General features: G+C 50.0%; 2 protein-coding genes across 2 annotated transcripts; both read left to right on the forward strand.

The window, feature by feature from the left end:
• Positions 1-370: 370 nt before the first annotated feature.
• Positions 371-2995, forward strand: TPGS1 (tubulin polyglutamylase complex subunit 1). The gene is made up of 2 exons (XM_074939329.1): positions 371-700; positions 1439-2995. Exons 1-2 carry the CDS (start codon positions 375-377, stop codon positions 1968-1970), a joined length of 858 nt encoding a protein of 285 aa, XP_074795430.1. The 5' UTR covers positions 371-374; the 3' UTR covers positions 1971-2995.
• A 1472-nt stretch (positions 2996-4467) lies between these two features.
• CDC34 (cell division cycle 34, ubiquitin conjugating enzyme) lies at positions 4468-16842 on the forward strand. The gene is made up of 5 exons (XM_074939154.1): positions 4468-4786; positions 10638-10724; positions 12091-12188; positions 12714-12848; positions 15896-16842. Exons 1-5 carry the CDS (start codon positions 4610-4612, stop codon positions 16104-16106), a joined length of 708 nt encoding a protein of 235 aa, XP_074795255.1. The 5' UTR covers positions 4468-4609; the 3' UTR covers positions 16107-16842.
• Positions 16843-17248: the final 406 nt, after the last annotated feature.

A 17248-nucleotide genomic window follows, 5' to 3' on the forward strand; every position in this document is an offset into this window, starting at 1 on the left:
TATGGTACCCGAGGCTGTTCCGGGGTGTGGCCGGATGTAGACCCGGGCGTGCGGGGCCAAGGTTCACCGCAGTCCCAGGGACAAAGGCACGGAAGGTACCAGAAGTAAAATGGAGGCGACCACGCTTCATTGCCCACAGTCAAGATGGCCACCCCCAGCGCTTTCTCTGATTGGCTTAGAATTGAGCAAGATGGCGGCCACCAGCTTCCCTCGCCGGTTGATTGGCTGCAGGGGTGCAAGATGGCGACCAACGGTCTTCTTCACCCACTGATTGGCTGAGAGCAAGTAATATGTCGGACAGACGGGTCGTCACCAACTGATTGGTGGCCCGCAGTCAAGATGGCGGCAGAGTGGCCTCACGGCCCACAAGCAAGATGGCGGCCTGCGAGAAGCGGCGCTCAGCTCCGGCCCCGGCGACTGGGAGCGGGTTCGTGGAGCCGGTTCGGGCGGGAGTTGGAGGCCGGGAGCCGGAGAGCGAGGCCGAGTTCCTGCTCCAAGCCGGGGTGACGTCCATGGTGCGGGAGGCGCTGCTGAAGGTGCTGGAGGCCCGGCCCGAGGAGCCCGTCTCCTTCCTGGCCAGTTACTTCGAAAAGCTGGTGCTGAGCGGCCCCCAGGGCGGTGCCGCCGGGGACCGGCACGGGCAGCAGCAGCGCCTCGTCCGGGCCCTGTGGTACGTGCGCCTGGCCCACCATTCACACAGGTGCGGAGCGTGAGCTGGGGGACGGGGGTGCGGGGCGAGACTACAACTCCCGGCATGCCTCAAGCCAGGCCCGCTATAACTTTTTCTGGGCCGGCGAGTAGAGCATTCTGGGAGTTGTCGTCTTTGAGGCTGCTGTTCTGAAGGGTAAGCAATGCATGATGGGACTTGTAGTCTTCATGGCTGTATTAATACTGGGCTTTTCCTGCCCTCTTGTTAGTTAAGGGGGTCCGCACATGCCAGGGGTGGTAGTCTCTACAGTCTGCTGAGAGAGCAGGGCCAATGGGGGTTGGCAGTGCCTTTGGCCCGCTCATCCTTGACTATTCTGTCCTTGGTGCCACAGCCTTGCACAGCAGGTGCGGGGCAGGGGACTGTTGCTCTGCAAATCAGGTGTGAGGGGAAACTATCCCTGGGCCCAGATAAGCTTAAGTGCTATTCATATCATACACTCTGAAGAGTAAGCAAACCTGCTTGCCTTGCTTTGCTGTCCAGAGCACTGGATTAAAGAGGATGGAGCGTTGGCAGACAGTGGGTGTGGGGCTCAATGTTGTTCAGTATAATTCATCTTGCATGGCTGGAAAATGTATCCAGAACTCTGGATGGACTGGGCTGTTGCAAGCTTCACCCAGTTATATTTTGGTAGCTGTTGCTTTAGCTATGGATCTGTAACTTGGAACTTCCCCCTCTGCACCAGACCCAACCTTGCCTGCTAACAAATTATTTGATTGTGTGTCATGGCAGGACTGCCTTTAACAACAATGTCAGCATGGCTTACGAGTGCCTAAGTGCTAGGGGCAGGAGGAAGAAGCCAGGTGTCAATGGCAAAATCTACAGTGAGTTGCTCAAGAAGATCTGCCAAGATGGGGAAGCCCCTGAAGAGGTTGTTTCTTCTTTGCTGAGGAAGATCCAGTGCCGGGACCATGAGGCAGTGCCTTTCGATGTCTTCCGCTATGGGGTGCTCAGCTGCTTCGTGCTTCTTGAGTTTGTGGCCAAGGCTGATACTTTGTACGATGTACTTGATGATGGTTCTGGCGTGGCGGATAAAAGGGTTTGCCAGGCAGTCCTGGGCACTCTGGAAGATGCTCTTGGAGCCAGCGACTTCTCTGTGCCCATCCGTTACTTGGAGGCCGGCTCCAAGCTGGGACCAGACTGTTTGGCTTTGGCCATGGACAAAGCATTGCTAGAGAGGAAGATTTGCTCCTCCATGAACAGGGAAGAGTTTCTAACGAAAGCCACAGCCCTATTCATTGCAAAAGTAAAACCCATTGACTGACACTCTCAAGTGGGGACAACGCTCCCTGTGTTCTCCTAGTGCTTCAAACAGAGCAGATTATTCTGGGGAAACACCAAATCCTGGGAATTCAGTAGGCCACAGGAGGAGCAAGGTGGGCCTGCCAGGTCCTGTCCTGGCCTGAAGAGCTCTGGATCTACTTGACTAGAGAATGCTTGTCTTAAATTTCCTATTCACCTCCTAACTCCATCCTGAACACTTTAAATGTCAGCCACCTGTAGCATTTGAACTGCTGGCTTGTATATCCAGAACTGAGACCCTCCCTTTTTAAAATGCCTGTTTATTTTCAATAACTATTATAAACCTCTGCTTATAGCTTGGGGAACATCCAGGGAAGCCCAGGAATTACAGGGCAGTGCTAGAAACTAAAAATGAGCCAGTATGGCCTGAGCACAGGACTGGGAGTTAGGGACTTCTGAGCTGTGGTCCTGGCTCTGCCACTGATATATTTTGTAACTTTGGGCAAGTCACTTAAGTTCTGTTTTTCCTGTCTATAAAATGGGGGTAATACCTATGCCTGTGGTGAGGCATAACAAGTAAGTGCAGCACTTGGAGGCTCTAAAGTGCTATTTCAGTATTATTAATTAAGTGATGTAATTTTGTTAAATAGGTAAGATGACAAATATATGTCAAGAAATGAGATTTCATCAAAAGCAGAGGCTAGTTCTGTGTTGGCCAGTGGCTGAATTTCAGAACCCTATATTAGCATTAAACTATTCAGAGTATTTCATCATATTGCAATTTACTAAACTGCATCCTGTAATCTGGACCCTCAAAACCAGAGATCATACCTGACTGGTAACCTATAAAGCAAAACTGCCGTATATTACAGATTTGCTAGTAAGTTTGGAATTTAAACACCAAATAATGAAGCAAAAACAGGATAAGTTCTAATTCTCTTATGGGCTAATACACCTTGCTACGTTTACTTCAACAGACGATGCTGGTTGTACCACACCTTATTTATTTGTGAGTTTAGATCTGATTATTCATGCAATTGTTTGTCAGAGGACATTAAACTGTTTAAACTTTTAGTTTGGCTGTAAACATCTTTCTTTACTGCATGGTAGCCTTTACTGTCAGCAACGCTGCATTTTTTAGCACCCTTTCTGTGAGGATTTCAAAGCACTGGCAGCCCCTGTGAATTTAAGAAACATCCCCATTTTGTAGAAAGGGGCAGCAGGGGGAGAAACAGAGGGGGAGACTTTGAAAGGTGGCCTCTAATTTTGGATGCCCAGTGTTTAACATCTAGGGCTCAGGGGTGCTGGAACAGTTTTTATAGTGGGGGTGCTGAGAGTCATTGAACCAAACTGTAAACCTGTATATAATGGAAACCACTTCGAGCCAGGGGGTAAGGAAGCACCCTTAGTTCCAGTACCTATGCTAGGGCTTCATTTTGTTCAGAGATGCTAAGCACCCACAATTCTAACAGGAGCTCTGCCAGTCAGGTCCCTGAGGTTAGAATTTGATCACCCAAAATTAGAGGCCACCTTTCTTGACTTGCATGGGGTGCCTTAGTGAGTGAGGCAGAGCAGGGAATACAACCCATGGGTCCTGGCTCCTGGTTCTGTGCTCTAAGCAGCTAACTCATAGATTCTAAGGTGAGAGAAAGGACCATAGTGATCATCTAGTCTGACCTCCTGTATAACAAATCACACTGGAGCTGAGCTCGTTCTCAACTCATTTACAGCAGTAAATGCTGATGTTAGCTTCGTTGTGTTCCCTTCCTGGGCAAGGCGGTTGAGGGGTTTCAAGAACACTTCATGTGTAGGCTATTCTGGACGCAGACTCAGTGGCTGTATAAGGGCCCTTTTCCTCTGTTCTCTGCTGCCCAGCTGTGGCTGTAACAGGAGTAAACTAGAAGTCTTGTTACTGCGGCGCATGTGATGGACGTAATACTATCCAGCTAAAAGCCCAGTGCCAAATTATATTGGGAAATACACCCTGATTCTTTCCTAGAACATGTGCCGTACTAAGGGGCTGTGCCAAGCCGCTCAGCCCTGTTGTATTCTCAGCAAAGCCAGTTGCTGCAGCATTTCCTGTTTACGCATCAGCCATACCCTACTTTCTGGTTGAAACAGAACCCCAGCCCAATCCCATCTCAGACCCTGCCCCTCTAAATCCCCCACGGTCCCCACTGCTCCTGTCCCCGTCTTCCTCCCCACCCCCATCCTGTTCTTGCTCTGATTCCCCATCCCTTCTCCCCCCCCCTTCCCGGGCCCAAATCCCCTTCACACACTACCCCTCCCCACGCCTCTCTCCCTAGTGTCTGTCTCCCCGCCTCCCCTAGGGGGCGGTATCTCCTCCTCTACCCCCGCCCTCCGTGAAGTCACAAATCCCTGCCTCCCTCGCAAAAGCTGCTGGGAGCTGGAGTCCCTCAGCGTCCGGCCCCGCCCCCACGGCCAGGGCCTGAGCCTCCCATAGGTTGGCGCGAGCGCGGTGGGCGGGGTCGCTCCCCCCACCCCACTCAGTGAACTACAGGTCCCGTCGTGCCCCGCGCGCGAGAGAGGCTCAGTCCGGCCGCGGCAGGAGGAAGCGGTTCGCAAGGCGCCATCGCGCTCGCCCGGCCGCCGCGCTCAGGCGAGTCCCCGGCTTTTCCGCGGCCTACCTCGGTTGTCGGCATGGCCCGGCCGCTGGTGCCCAGCTCGCAGAAGGCGCTGCTGCTGGAGCTGAAGGGGCTGCAGGAGGAGCCCGTGGAGGGGTTCCGGGTCACCCTGGTGGACGAGGGCGACCTGTACAACTGGGAGGTGGCGATCTTCGGGCCCCCCAACACCCACTACGAGGGCGGGTACTTCAAGGTGAGGGGGGCGCCTGGCTTGGGGGGGCCTGGCCTGTGGGGGGGGGGTCCCGTGGGGATTGCAGGAGGGGGCCGTGGGGGGGCATTGCCCAGAGGGATTGGGGGAGGGGATGTCGTCCTGTGGGGCTTCGGGGGCCCTGTGAGGGGGCATTGGGGGGGGCTTGACCAGAAGGATTGGGGATGTCGTCCCATGGGGATTCGGGGGTCCTGGCCTGGGGGGGAGTATTGCCCGGGGGGGTTGGGGGAGTATTGCCCGGGGGGGTTGGGACAGGTCCCGTGGGGCTGGAAGGGGCCCAGTGAGGAGCGACTAAGAGGGCTCCTGTTTTCTGCCCCTTAGCGGGGTGACATCAAAGGATGTCAGAGAAGCTTGAAGGGCTTTTCCAATGAGAGTGATGCAGGGGGTCCTCTGGTTCTTTTGGGTGGGGTACTGGGGTGGCTGCCCTGGGAGCTGGAGGGGGCTGAGGAATCCAGTTGGGGTGGGGATTGCTTTTCCTGGTAATTTTTCCTGGGGTGGGGGGGTTAATTCCCAGTAGTTTTGGGGATTTGCTCCCCACCTCGTCCATGGGTAGAGGAGAGACCACTGGAGGAACACCTTTTTGCATCCCCTAGGAGCTGCTTCCCCTCTGTCTAGCATTTGGAGGGCTGCTGCTGTCCTGTAGGGGGTGTGAGGGTCTTCTAGCATTGTCACAGCCCCTCATACCCTACTCCAAGATGGAGACAAAGGACTCAGGCCTTGCGTATGGAGAAGAGTAGTTCAGGCCTAGTGAGCTGTTCCTTGGTGATACAGTGTCGGTCCTTCTTCTGGGGAAGAAGGGTGGGAGGGTACTGTTTTAACGGAGGCCCCTGGAGATATGGTGGGGGTGTCTGTGTGTGTGTGTGTGTGTGTATGTTGGGTGACATGTAGAGGAGGTGTGTATGTAAATATTGAGTCTGTGCAGTCCGGGAAGTTGCACAGTCTCTTTCCTTCCCCTTCTCTCAAGCCTGGGGATGACTGAGTGGAAATGAGCCCAGGGAGTGAGTCAGCCTAAGGTCAGCTGGGCCCAAGAACCTGAGAGGCTCCTCTTCCCTGTGCCTCGGCAGGCAAATCTGCCACTGCGATTCCAAGTTTGCAATCTAAACTGTAGATGAGTCTCCTGCCTGACCCCTCTCAGTGTGAGGCTCTGATGGCTCCCCTAGGAATTGCTGAATTCTTACACATACTCCCTCAACAGCTCTTGCCTTCCCCTTTGTAGCTGTCTTCTAATCCAATACCTTGATCCACAGACAATAGACTAGGCTCCCTGCATGTGGGGGGGAGGGGGCGGACTTCTCCTTGAACTTGTGTTAATGTCAGCATGCACAGTTCATAGCAAAGTGCTGCTGTTTTCAAGGATCCCATTCTTGGGAACTCTCTGCCTCTAGAAGGTTTTGTTCTGATCCTCGATAGCACAACAAAGGGGATTATTCTGAGAATTTCTGCTGTTTCTGACCAGAACTCACTGCACGGCCTTGTCCATGTGGAGAGGAGGGAGCCTGAACAATATGAAGCTATGCAAAAAATCTTGTTTCTAAGTCCCAACTCCTTATTTTCACCCCTCTTTCTGTGTCCCAGAGAACAGGATAGTCAAACAAAGGACTGTGATTGAATGCAAGATGGTAATGTATTTAAAGAGACAGTAGACCCAGTAATAATCCCCCTTCCTCCTCACAGTTGTGCGGAGTTCTTTGACCCAAGACCTAACTTGTGACCGAGGATTGAGTTTAGCAGGGAAAAGTGATGGGGAGAAGAGGAGGAAGCCATTTGAACTGTGGATCAAATTCAGGCCCATTTTGGGGAGGGTGGGACAACAAAGGCTGTCTGAATCAGGTGTGGCAAAGCAGATATCTCTGTGTTTTACGCTAATCTATTAATATCTGTTACCTGATGGCCAAGTAAGGCAGCATCCTGTGTTGTTCAGGTGGTAATTACAGACAAGGTTTAGGACACTTTTCTGATTACCTTCCTGAATGAGGCCTGTGTTGGGATGATGGGCCTGGGACCACAGAGGTGGGATGAGGTGAGAATATGCTATCCAGTGAAAGAAGATTATTTTACTGAGCCAGAAGCATTTTTAGTTGGCGCTGTTCCTTAACAGGCTTTACCTTTCAACTCTCACGTACAGGACCCCAGGGACTCTGCTGAAAAGCACTTCAGAAAGTTACAACACATTTTAAACCTTAATCTTGCCATTTCCATTTCATCTGTCAGTGATTGTGCTGTCCTTTCTGAGAGCTGCATGCTCTGTTGCTGTGTGCAGCCTACTGCTGGCACTCCTCTACCTGCCTCTGGAAATCCCCACAGAGCTGGCGCATCACCCCTAGGCTACACAGTGACATCGCTGAAGCTGTGTGTCTTTTTTTATGGCTCTAATGTACATGGAAAGTCTGTGTGCCAACAGACTGAAGTCCTGGCTCTACAGGGAAGGGTACGGCACTTGGCAGGGATGTTGCTGGCTTCCCACACACCATCCTGCATGTGATTTCATCCGTGACTCAGAAGGCTGAGTGAAAGTCTGTCTCCATGGCCCACTTTAATCCTTGGATTCCCTGTTGCTACTGCCTGCAAGAGGACCCCATTGTGATGGCTCTGTTTGCTAGAGAGCTGGACTGATGTGCAAAATTCATAGGGATTTATTTTTAGCAACTGAAGTATGCTCCCGTGCCAGTTTTTGCTTGGTCTTTCTCAGTGGGGACCAGCTATTCTTAGGGATTAAATCAACCTGCATTAATCACAAAGCCCCAGTTCTCCACAACAGCTGGGGATCTACAAGTAGCTTACAGACAGCTAAGCCATACTGGAGGAAAGTACTATTCCCATTCTGCAGATCAGGGGACTGAGGCACAGAAGTTGAGCAAGTTTCTTAAAGTCACATAGGAAGTCTGACAGTTAATACTTAACCTCAGCTCTTCTAGCTGCAGCTTTGACCAACAGACCTAACAGATTTCTGGGTCTCAAAACCAGTGGTGGTTTTGTGCAGACATGCTCTAGCTGCTCACTTGGTTTTAATGCTTTGAGCTATTTCTGTCTGAGCACTAGCACCATGGGAGTAAGGCTGTTTTCTTTGTTTCATGTTAATAAATTGGACTGGGAGCAAGCGCCTTAATTTCAGAATGTTCTGTGAGATTTAGCTGATTGTGCTCAGGTGTAAAGTGGTGTCTGAGACCAGCATCATGTTTCACATATCCACTGTCTCTCTGCAATTCCGTTTTTGGGGAATGGGGGCAGGGGGGAATGGCAAGTGCAAGGAACATGGAATAACAATCTGTAACCACTAGCAAACACCCCCCCAACCCCCAGCTGCTTTTCCCCCTTCCTTTCTCCCTATTATTAGAGGGCTGTTAATGGGCCACTTCACTTTGAGTGGTCCCTTGGAATGTGTTAATTTATGCTAAACTATCTGTTCCATCTTTTATTTAGCTGTGACAATCTGTGAAAGTTTCCCAGACCTGAAATAAAGCTCTGTTGAAGCTCAAAGCTTCCCTCTCTTACAACAGAAGTTGGTCCAATAAAAGATACCACCTGGTCTCTCTAATATCTTGGGACTGACCCAGCAACACTGCAGGAACACCAAGTCTGTCCCAGGATGAACCAACATTCATGGGATTGGATCAGGCTAAGATCTTATTTCATGGCAGCTCTTAGCCTGTCTGGCTCCTTGGCTTCTGCATTTATCCTCTAAGGCTGCTGCTGAATAAACTGCTGATCCTTTTCAACAAAACTTGTCACCGCCCTATAACATTGTCAGCTCTTTTCTTTATGTTGTTACTAGCATTTGGGAAGGAATGCGGTTGGAGACCATGACTGGGATCAGGATTCCTCAGTTATGCTCCTGACTCTGTCACAGTCCATTAACATGGCAGGTTATTTAACCTATCAGTACCTTGACTGTTCCAGCTGTAAAATGGTGACATTTATCTGCTCCCTGACGTGAGGCTTAATCTTTGTAAATCGCTTTTAAGGTCCGAACGTGAAACTGCTCAGGAAGAGCAAAGTGCTTGATCTAGGAATGGTTCTTGAAGTTCTGTAAAGGGCAAACAAAACTTTTGTAACTATAGCAGTTGAAAGTTTTAGACAGGGTCTAGGTTTATGATGTTCCTTTAAATGTTATCCAGTCCTGGCTAGATCTGCCTCCAGGCCCCAGACTGAATTTATCTTTTGAAATAAAACTTCTGTAACCACCTCTGTATTCCTGTCAACCAAGAAAAAGCCCGGCTTGTTTTCGTTGTGCTGGCTCTGCTGATCTCTTGTTTGTTTGTATGTGTGCTAATCTGGTTTCACTTCAGAGCGTGGAACAAGAAGACCCAGAGCTGCAAATTCTCATCCAAACTTCAACAGGGTTTTTGAGGGGCTGCCTTGATCTAAGATGGTGAAGTCCATCTTTCTAGATACAGGGGAGAGGCTGAACCCATTTTAGCTATTTCCTATTTCTAAAGGAATTAACCCTGAAGAACTTGTTAGGCAGAAAGCCTGAAGTTCTTGCCTTAAGAGCTATTATTATATCACAGGAACAAAGTTTGTCACTCACTGTCTCTCCGGTAAACATAGTGACTGTCAGCAAATCTGACCTAGTTACCAGGCTGCATGGCTGTCTGAAGATTCCCCTCCATAGATCTGAGGAGAAAATAATTTGATCCATGGGCAGTGCCCTAATGCCTGTATGACAAGAGTACTGTCCGAAGGGTAATTTTCTGGTACCATCTTGGCATTTCCTCCTGTTGCCACAAGAGTCTTGTGGTTCGGTTTGTTTTTTTTCCTGCCATACCTGGCTGGCCTCTTGAGCAGTGACTCATCCCTCACCTGGGAGGAAACAATAAGTGTTAGAGGGAATTGTGTGCGCTTGGGAAATGGTAGAAACCTGGTACTCTGCTGGATCTCCTGAAGCGGGAAGGGGAAGCTTGGTGATGGGATGGGGAATACAAGGAAGCAGAGTTGATAAGGAGGCAAGACTGCCATGATCTCTTGAAAGTCCCCTCCAAAAAGTGCCATAAATCCAGCCTGGGAGGTCTCCCTGTCCTCCACTCTGAATCTTTCCCAAAGTTCAGACCACCAGTGTTCTTGTCAATATCTTCCTGGACGCCTCAACACTATAGGGATGCCTCTTTCATCAGCCAGGATTGCTGAGTAGCAAGGCATTCCCCTTCCTAGGGGAGAAGGCTTGGGTATGGGATTACATGGCTTCTGTCCAGCAATGCAAAGCTGTTCCACTAGAGCTGGAGGGATTGACCTCCACTTCTCCAAGGGGAGGGATTTCAGGGGGCCTGTTAACACCTGAGACAGTTGAAAGTGCCTAAAATCCTCTGAGCTGGTTTACATCTGACCTTCCGTACCACTGTCTACTTAAAGATCTGAAAGTGCTTATTATGAGCAGTGGTCATATCCTTCCAATTACACACCCCATCCCCAGGGAAGCTATCATCCTCACTTCCCAGGTAGGGAAAGAGGCACAGGGTTAGTGACTTGCCCCAGGTCCCAGTCTAACTCAGCTGTGAGTAGTACTCTAATTTTCTGGGCCTGTGCTCAACCATGCTTCCTCCCCGACTCAGCTGTAGTAAAGAGAAGCTGGGAGCTTTGGACTTAATAACTGCATGGGAAGTGGTATTGGTGCTCCCGCTGGATGAGGCCTGATGGTCACTTCTTGTTGGAGGTGCAGGGGAAGGGGTCTGTCTCCTCTCTGGGTGCAGAGTGCCAGTGGGGGCGTACATGGGCTGCATGCCTGCACAACTCATCTGGGTTTCTGTACAGACTTGGCTGGGGCCCCATAGCTCCCCCACAAGCATCAGCATGGCCATGACACCCCACCACTGCCACTAACGAACCTTTTGTTTCTTCACAGGCTCGTCTCAGGTTTCCTATCGATTATCCCTATTCGCCCCCTGCCTTTAGGTTCCTGACCAAAATGTGGCACCCTAACATCTATGAGGTATGTCGCATGGACTATCTTCTCATCTGTCCCCCAGGACAGATTGGGTTTCTAGTCAATTGCTGCAGTGGCACCAAGCCCTATGGATCGTACTTGAGTATTATCCTCGGTGCTGTGTCGAACATGAGTCTGTGTTGACATGTCCTGGGGTTTGTAATGAAGGAGGGTTTTAAGCAAATACATTGGGGTTCTCCTGGAAGTGTCTTGTACCTTTCTCAGTTTGTGCTGGAAACACAGCAGCTATCCCAGGCTTATCCTGGTCTCAGACAGTTCATCTCCTTTCTTGGAATCAGTTCCAGAACTAGTCTGTCTATCCAGTCTTGCAGCCTTCCATGTTTACTGTATTTGCCCACAACTCCTGGCTGGAATGTGGTCATGCCCTGTAAGATCCATGGGGAAATAGTGAGCGAGCGACTTGCAGAACTCTCAATGCACACCTGCTGTGGCTGGCTGCAGAAAGTATTTAGGGTACTCAGTGCTCTGTGTGTACTTGTGCCTTATTCAGAACACTGGGGGATACAGCCCATGCAGGCAGGGAGGGCTTCACTCCAAGTGTCCCAGGACAGAGATCAGTGCTTTGTGCAAATGACTCATGGGGGTTTCATTGCTAAGTCCGTTACCTGTCCTGCAGTAACTGGCAATCTCCAGTACTCTTAAGGGCTGGCAGGTGGGTAGTGGGTGTGATTTAGATCAGTGCTCTAAATCTTCACTGTAGGGGTGATCAGAGTGAACCTCTCCCTAAAGAGCCTTGCCAGGGCGTCGTATCTGTACTGGCTCAGCCCATAGGCACATCTCAGTACAGTTCAGCTTGGGGAGGTTCTTTGCTGGACCTGTCATAGCAAGACGCCTCACTCCCTGCTCTGTGAGGTCTTTCAGGCTAACTGAAATCTGCTTGAGCTGCTGGCTTAGGGGAGGCCAGGAGAGCCTTGAGGTCCCACAAGCTGACCTATCTTCAGCCACAAGATGTGGCTGAAGATAGGACAGCTAAACTGATCCTAGCTCTTCTCTGGGCATTGGCAACAGTGGTTGGTTGTCCGTTCCCAGGTACTTGTAAGCCACTGGGTGGCATTTTCCTCAGATCTGCCCTGGAAGCAAAACGGGAGGTGAGCAAACAGGGCAACAGGCAGAATAAATCAACCACCTTGCAGAGAAGTTTGGAGTGTCGGGGGTTGGGACATCAGTGCCTGTGTAAGCAGAAACAATGAGGAGCATCTGAAGAAGTGGGTTTTTTACCCACGAAAGCTTATGCCCAAATAAATCTGTTGGTCTTTAAGGTGCCACCGGACTCCTCGTTGTTTTTGTGGCTACAGACTAACGTGGCTACCCCTCTGATACTTGAGTAAGCAGACTCTCTGTGTGCTTTCAGACAGGCGATGTCTGTATTTCAATTCTCCACCCTCCAGTGGATGACCCGCAGAGCGGGGAGCTGCCTTCCGAGCGATGGAACCCCACCCAGAATGTACGGTAAGGCCTCGAGGAGGGAGGGGAGGAATGCACTGGATGTGAGATGCTTAGCAGATCTGATGCAGAGGGTGGAGAAGGTGCCCAAAGGAAACAGCTGGGAAAAGCCCTTCTAATCCTAGAGGTTGCAGGAAATACCTGGATTTAATTTCTTTTGCATTTCAAAGGCAAATCAGTTTCTTACAGGCTGGATGTCAGCACTGTTGAAAGGCAGCATAAGCTGGCAAAGGGATTCAGGTCTTTCATGCACCAGAGACCAGCTTGCCTTCTCACTGGCATTCACTTTCTCCTTCAGCTTAAGAAGGTCATGGCGTCTGACCTGCTCGTGGGAGTTAGGAAGTGGTCACTGTTGTAACATGCAGTGTAATGTTACACTCTTGCAAGTGGCTGCTCTTGCAAACTGACTGGGTTCTATTAAACTCCTTGCCATGTAGAAGATACTGTGACTTCTGGTCCCTGTCAGATCTGGGTGGTGCAGGTTGGCCGATCTCCTCTCTTGACTCTTACCGCTCGTTAACTGTTTTTCAGGACTATCCTTCTGAGTGTGATCTCGCTGCTCAATGAACCCAACACCTTCTCACCCGCAAATGTGGATGCCTCTGTGATGTACAGGAAGTGGAAGGACAGCAAAGGGAAGGATCGGGAGTACACAGATATCATCAGGTGCGTGGCAAGCTGAGCTCCAGCTTGTCATAACTTGCATTCAAACAAGAGGGGGGAAGCATCTTGCTTAGACTACCTTGCTTGGGAGTGTTTATCTAAATAGTCCCACATAGACTTTGGGGTTGTCACGGAGTCCCTGGGCAATGCTCTGGAACTGCTCCCCATGAAGCCAGTCAGGACTCTGGGGAAGTCTCCTTTCTGTGAGCAGCCTGGACACACAGCTCACACAACTTCCACCTTCCTGAGTCTGACCTCGGAGCATTCAGCCTCCTCTGCCCCTCCGTGCGCTTCCCACAGCGAGTCCGCCCAGGCGGAGTCCTGGGGAAGCCAGAGGGTCCTGCCCCCCAACTCCGCAGTCAGACGGGACTCTCAGCCAGCCAGTAAAACAGAGGTTTATTAGATGACAGAAACATGGTCTAAACCAGAGCTTGTAGATACAGAGAACAGGACCCCTCAGCCAGGTCCATTTTGGGGGGCAGTGAGCCAGACAACCACGTCTGCACTTCACTCCATGTCCCCAGCCAGCCCCAATTGAAACTCTCTCCAGCCCCCCCTCCTCTGGGCTTTGTCCCTTTCCCGGGCCAGGTCACCTGATTCCTTTGTTCTCCAACCCTTTAGCTCTCACCTTGCAGGGGGGAAGGGCTCAGGCCATCAGTTGCCAGGAAACAGGGTGTTGGCCATTCTCTGTGTCCAGACCCCTGCACACACCTGCCCTCTAGGGCTCTGCAACGATCATACACCCTTATCCCACCGTCTAGATACTTAAGAACTGCATAGGGGAAACTGAGGCACCCCCACAATATTCAGAGGAAACATTAAGAACAGTCCCGCTTCGTCACAGGGGTGAACACCTGTGAGGTGACTGAATGCAGGAGGGATTCTTGTTCCACTGTTGCTGTAGCCCTGTACGCCCCATTTGGTTAACATTGTGAAAGCTCACTGCTACCAGGAAGGTTGGGGACTACTTAACATAAGATGTGGATTTTTGCAGAGAACAAAGCATACAAAGGTCTCAAAATGCAGATCCTACTCTGCATGCAGCCTAGCGAAGGCATGGCAAAGGACCTGGGCTGGGTGTGAAATGGTGGTCTAGGGGGGAAGCTCTGCTGTGTTTGTCTGCAAACCTGGGTTCTAGGCCCTGCTCTACCCTTTTGACTTAGTGTGGAGCCCGGAGCAGGTCTCTTACCCTTCCCTGTACCTCAGGTTAAAATGGGAGGGGCGTTGTGAGGCATAAATGTTTAATGGAATTGGCCTCTGAAAGGTGCTAGGGAAGCACCAATACATGGCTCAAGACCTGGAGGGTTTTGGGGGTGGAATAGTAATGGAAAGATTTTCACCTTAGTCACACAATGTAGTGCCTGGGCTCGGCTGGTTTTGTTGTGGCATTACATAAAGACGTGGACCAGATCTCAGTGCAGACACACAGGCCCTGCTCTGGAGAGCTCACACAGTGGATCACAGTGGATCAGCAACTCTGACTCCAGCAGTCTGCGTGTTACCCCACAACCACAGTCTCATCCCCACCAGCCTTGGTTACAACTACTAGCCAAGTGACCCCAAAATACCCAGAGTCCTGAACTTCCCCAAAACCATCTGCCCTGAAATGTCCAGCCCTTTCCTGGACTCCTCAGAAGTAATAAGGTTAGTTTGTTCCTTTAAAGAAACAGTACCCAGCAGCTTGCTGCATTAACTGGAGTTAACAATCCCTTCAGTTCAAATTCAGCACTAGGTTGGTTTAGATTAAAATAAAACCAGTTTACTAACAGGACATGGGTTAAATGATGCCAAGTAAAAGAAATGAAGGTAGAGATGGTTACAAGCAAATAAAAAAGAAAAAAGCTTTCTAGTGACTAAGACTTAACAAATCAGTCTCACTTCAAGGTGGATTTCTTTCCAGCAATGGCTGACTCCCAGTCAGGATCCTCCACAGGCGCTGGTTTCCCTTGTCTTCCTAGGTGGAAGATCTTTGCCTAAGAAGGTATCTCACTTAGATTCAGTTCCCGGAGACTTCATCCGCCTTTATCAGCTTGCAAGAGCTCTGGGCTGGCCCCTTGTGTCTGTCCAGTGATGGATGACAAGATGGCTTCTTCTCTCTTTCTGTTTTCCCAAACTCAGTGCTTGTTCCACAGACTCAGGATAACTTCATGTTGGTCTTCCTTGATGGTGGACTACCTATCCCCTTACTGATTCGTACGTAAATTGAGCTTCCATTTTTTGGTCACACCTTGCTTAATTTCATTAGAGACAGGTAAATAGCTGTCTTCTCTTTAAGGCATGATATCATTGAGTATCGATATTTCCTCATATAGTGTTACTTCATAGACTTCACAATGATCTTAATCACCAGTGTCATTAGCTTTCATAAAAGACCTTACAGTAATATTGTATACAACATGGATCAAGTATTATAAATCAGTTGATTCAATTACTTATCATGTGAAGTTTAGACCTCAGGGTCAGCCTCTGGAGCCTATCTCCCTAGGTTGGTGGCTTTGCCTTTTATGTAAACATGCCTTTATTGTCTCAACCTGACAACCAGGCAGGTCAGACAAACAAATACACGTTCCTTTGTCTAAGGCAGATTGAGCTTATAGTATTGCTTGCCAAACATAATTCTAGCACATATTCATGACTCTTTGTATGATCCCTGAACATACACCATGCAAGAATATTAATGATCAGTGAGCTACTCATTTTCCAACGATATCTTACCAGAGACAGTTTAGATGCAGACTATGACAATGTGTTTGGCATAGTGAGTATGTCAGACCTGACAAGAGCTGCTGACGCAGAATAGTGAATGACCAATGGGCCTCTGTCACACTCATCTCATGCCTGAGTAGACCCTGGAGACCAACCTGCCCTTTTTATCCCTAGAGGTGTGGGCATGCATCAGTGCCCATTGGCAGGCCAGAACGAGAGAAGTATGTCCAGCTCTGAGGAAGACTTCAGCCTTCAGGGCTGGCACCTCTCTTAGCCTTCACACCTTGAGTGAATAACTGCTCCATGTTTCTGCCCTGTTCTCATCTGCTCCTTGCCCCTTTCAGGAAGCAAGTCCTGGGAACCAAGGTGGATGCTGAACGGGATGGTGTGAAGGTCCCCACCACGTTGGCAGAGTACTGTGTGAAGACCAAGACTCCAGCCCCGGATGAAGGCTCAGACCTTTTCTACGATGACTACTACGAGGATGATGAGATGGAGGAGGAGGCAGACAGTTGCTATGGAGATGAGGATGATTCTGGCAATGAGGAATCCTGACGCCCTTCTGGCAATCGCAAAACTTATCATAAACTATTGAATTTTACCTCAACTAGGACACACAAACTGGCTTGAATTTAGGATCTGTCAGCCCTGAAATTAACTCTCTACCTCACAGGGAGACTGTTCTGCTGTAAAGGAAAAAACACAACTGTCTTTGTAAAAACCCTGTTTTATAAACTTCCATGGCGTGGGGGGGGCCGAATACATGGAGCGTTTAGAAATCCACCTTGAGCTGGGAACCTAGCAAGCCCAGTTACACTAAGGAGACAGTGACAGACAACCTGGCAAATCATGTGTGGCGCTTGGGGATGTGTGTCTTTGTCTTAAATCCTGCACAGGAGAAATGGTTTCCGAGAAGTTGCAGTGTTGGTGAAAGGTTACTTGCAGGAGGTGGAGAGGTTGGGGAAATGTGTGTGCTTATGACTAGTTCACTGCAGTCTATCAACCAATCGATATGGGATAGATCATAGCAGTAACTGGTCCCTCCCCGGCACTTCAAAGATTCAGCTTTTTCATCCTGGTGTGGCTCTGCAGAACCAATCCAGGCCATCAGAGGGCAGTATGCTCAAAAGGCTGCCCGGCCAGCATTGGAGTCTTAGGCCCTCGAGAGTAGGTTAGCTGCTTTCTGCCACTGTACATGGGAGCCTCTCTTTTGCAATTGCCTAACTCTGGGCAGTGTGACACTAGCAGGGGTGGGGAGAAGTGAAGAGTGTTCCAGGGCAGAACATCAGGGCTGCGCTGACAAGCCTGGGGGGGGAGTTTTTAGTTCTTAACTGGGTGAGGGGTTGGGGGGGGGGGCGTTAATTTTCAATCTTTTGGCTTCTGTTTTTTGCGAAGTATTTAATAAAGTACTTTCAGGGAATAGCCATGTGGCATGTGAACACTAGGGAATGCTGCCTCAGCGTGGTGTGCTGCTCTGCCTCTGAGGTTTGGAGACTTGCCTGTGGGACTTGAATATTTATCTCAAGCCTTCCAAGGCTACAACAGCAATTGGGGGTGGGGTGGGGTGGGGGGAGAGTGATCTCTGCGGTACACAGTGCAAGCTGCCCTGAGTGAACTGGAAAAGGGTCTAGGTAACAGAGCAAGGCCAATACATAAGCATCTGCTCCATGTGTTGGGGGTGACAAGTGGGAGCCGTG

The sequence above is a fragment of the Natator depressus genome, chromosome 25 (genome assembly GCF_965152275.1).
Source record: "Natator depressus isolate rNatDep1 chromosome 25, rNatDep2.hap1, whole genome shotgun sequence".
NCBI classification, from domain to species: Eukaryota; Metazoa; Chordata; order Testudines; family Cheloniidae; genus Natator; species Natator depressus.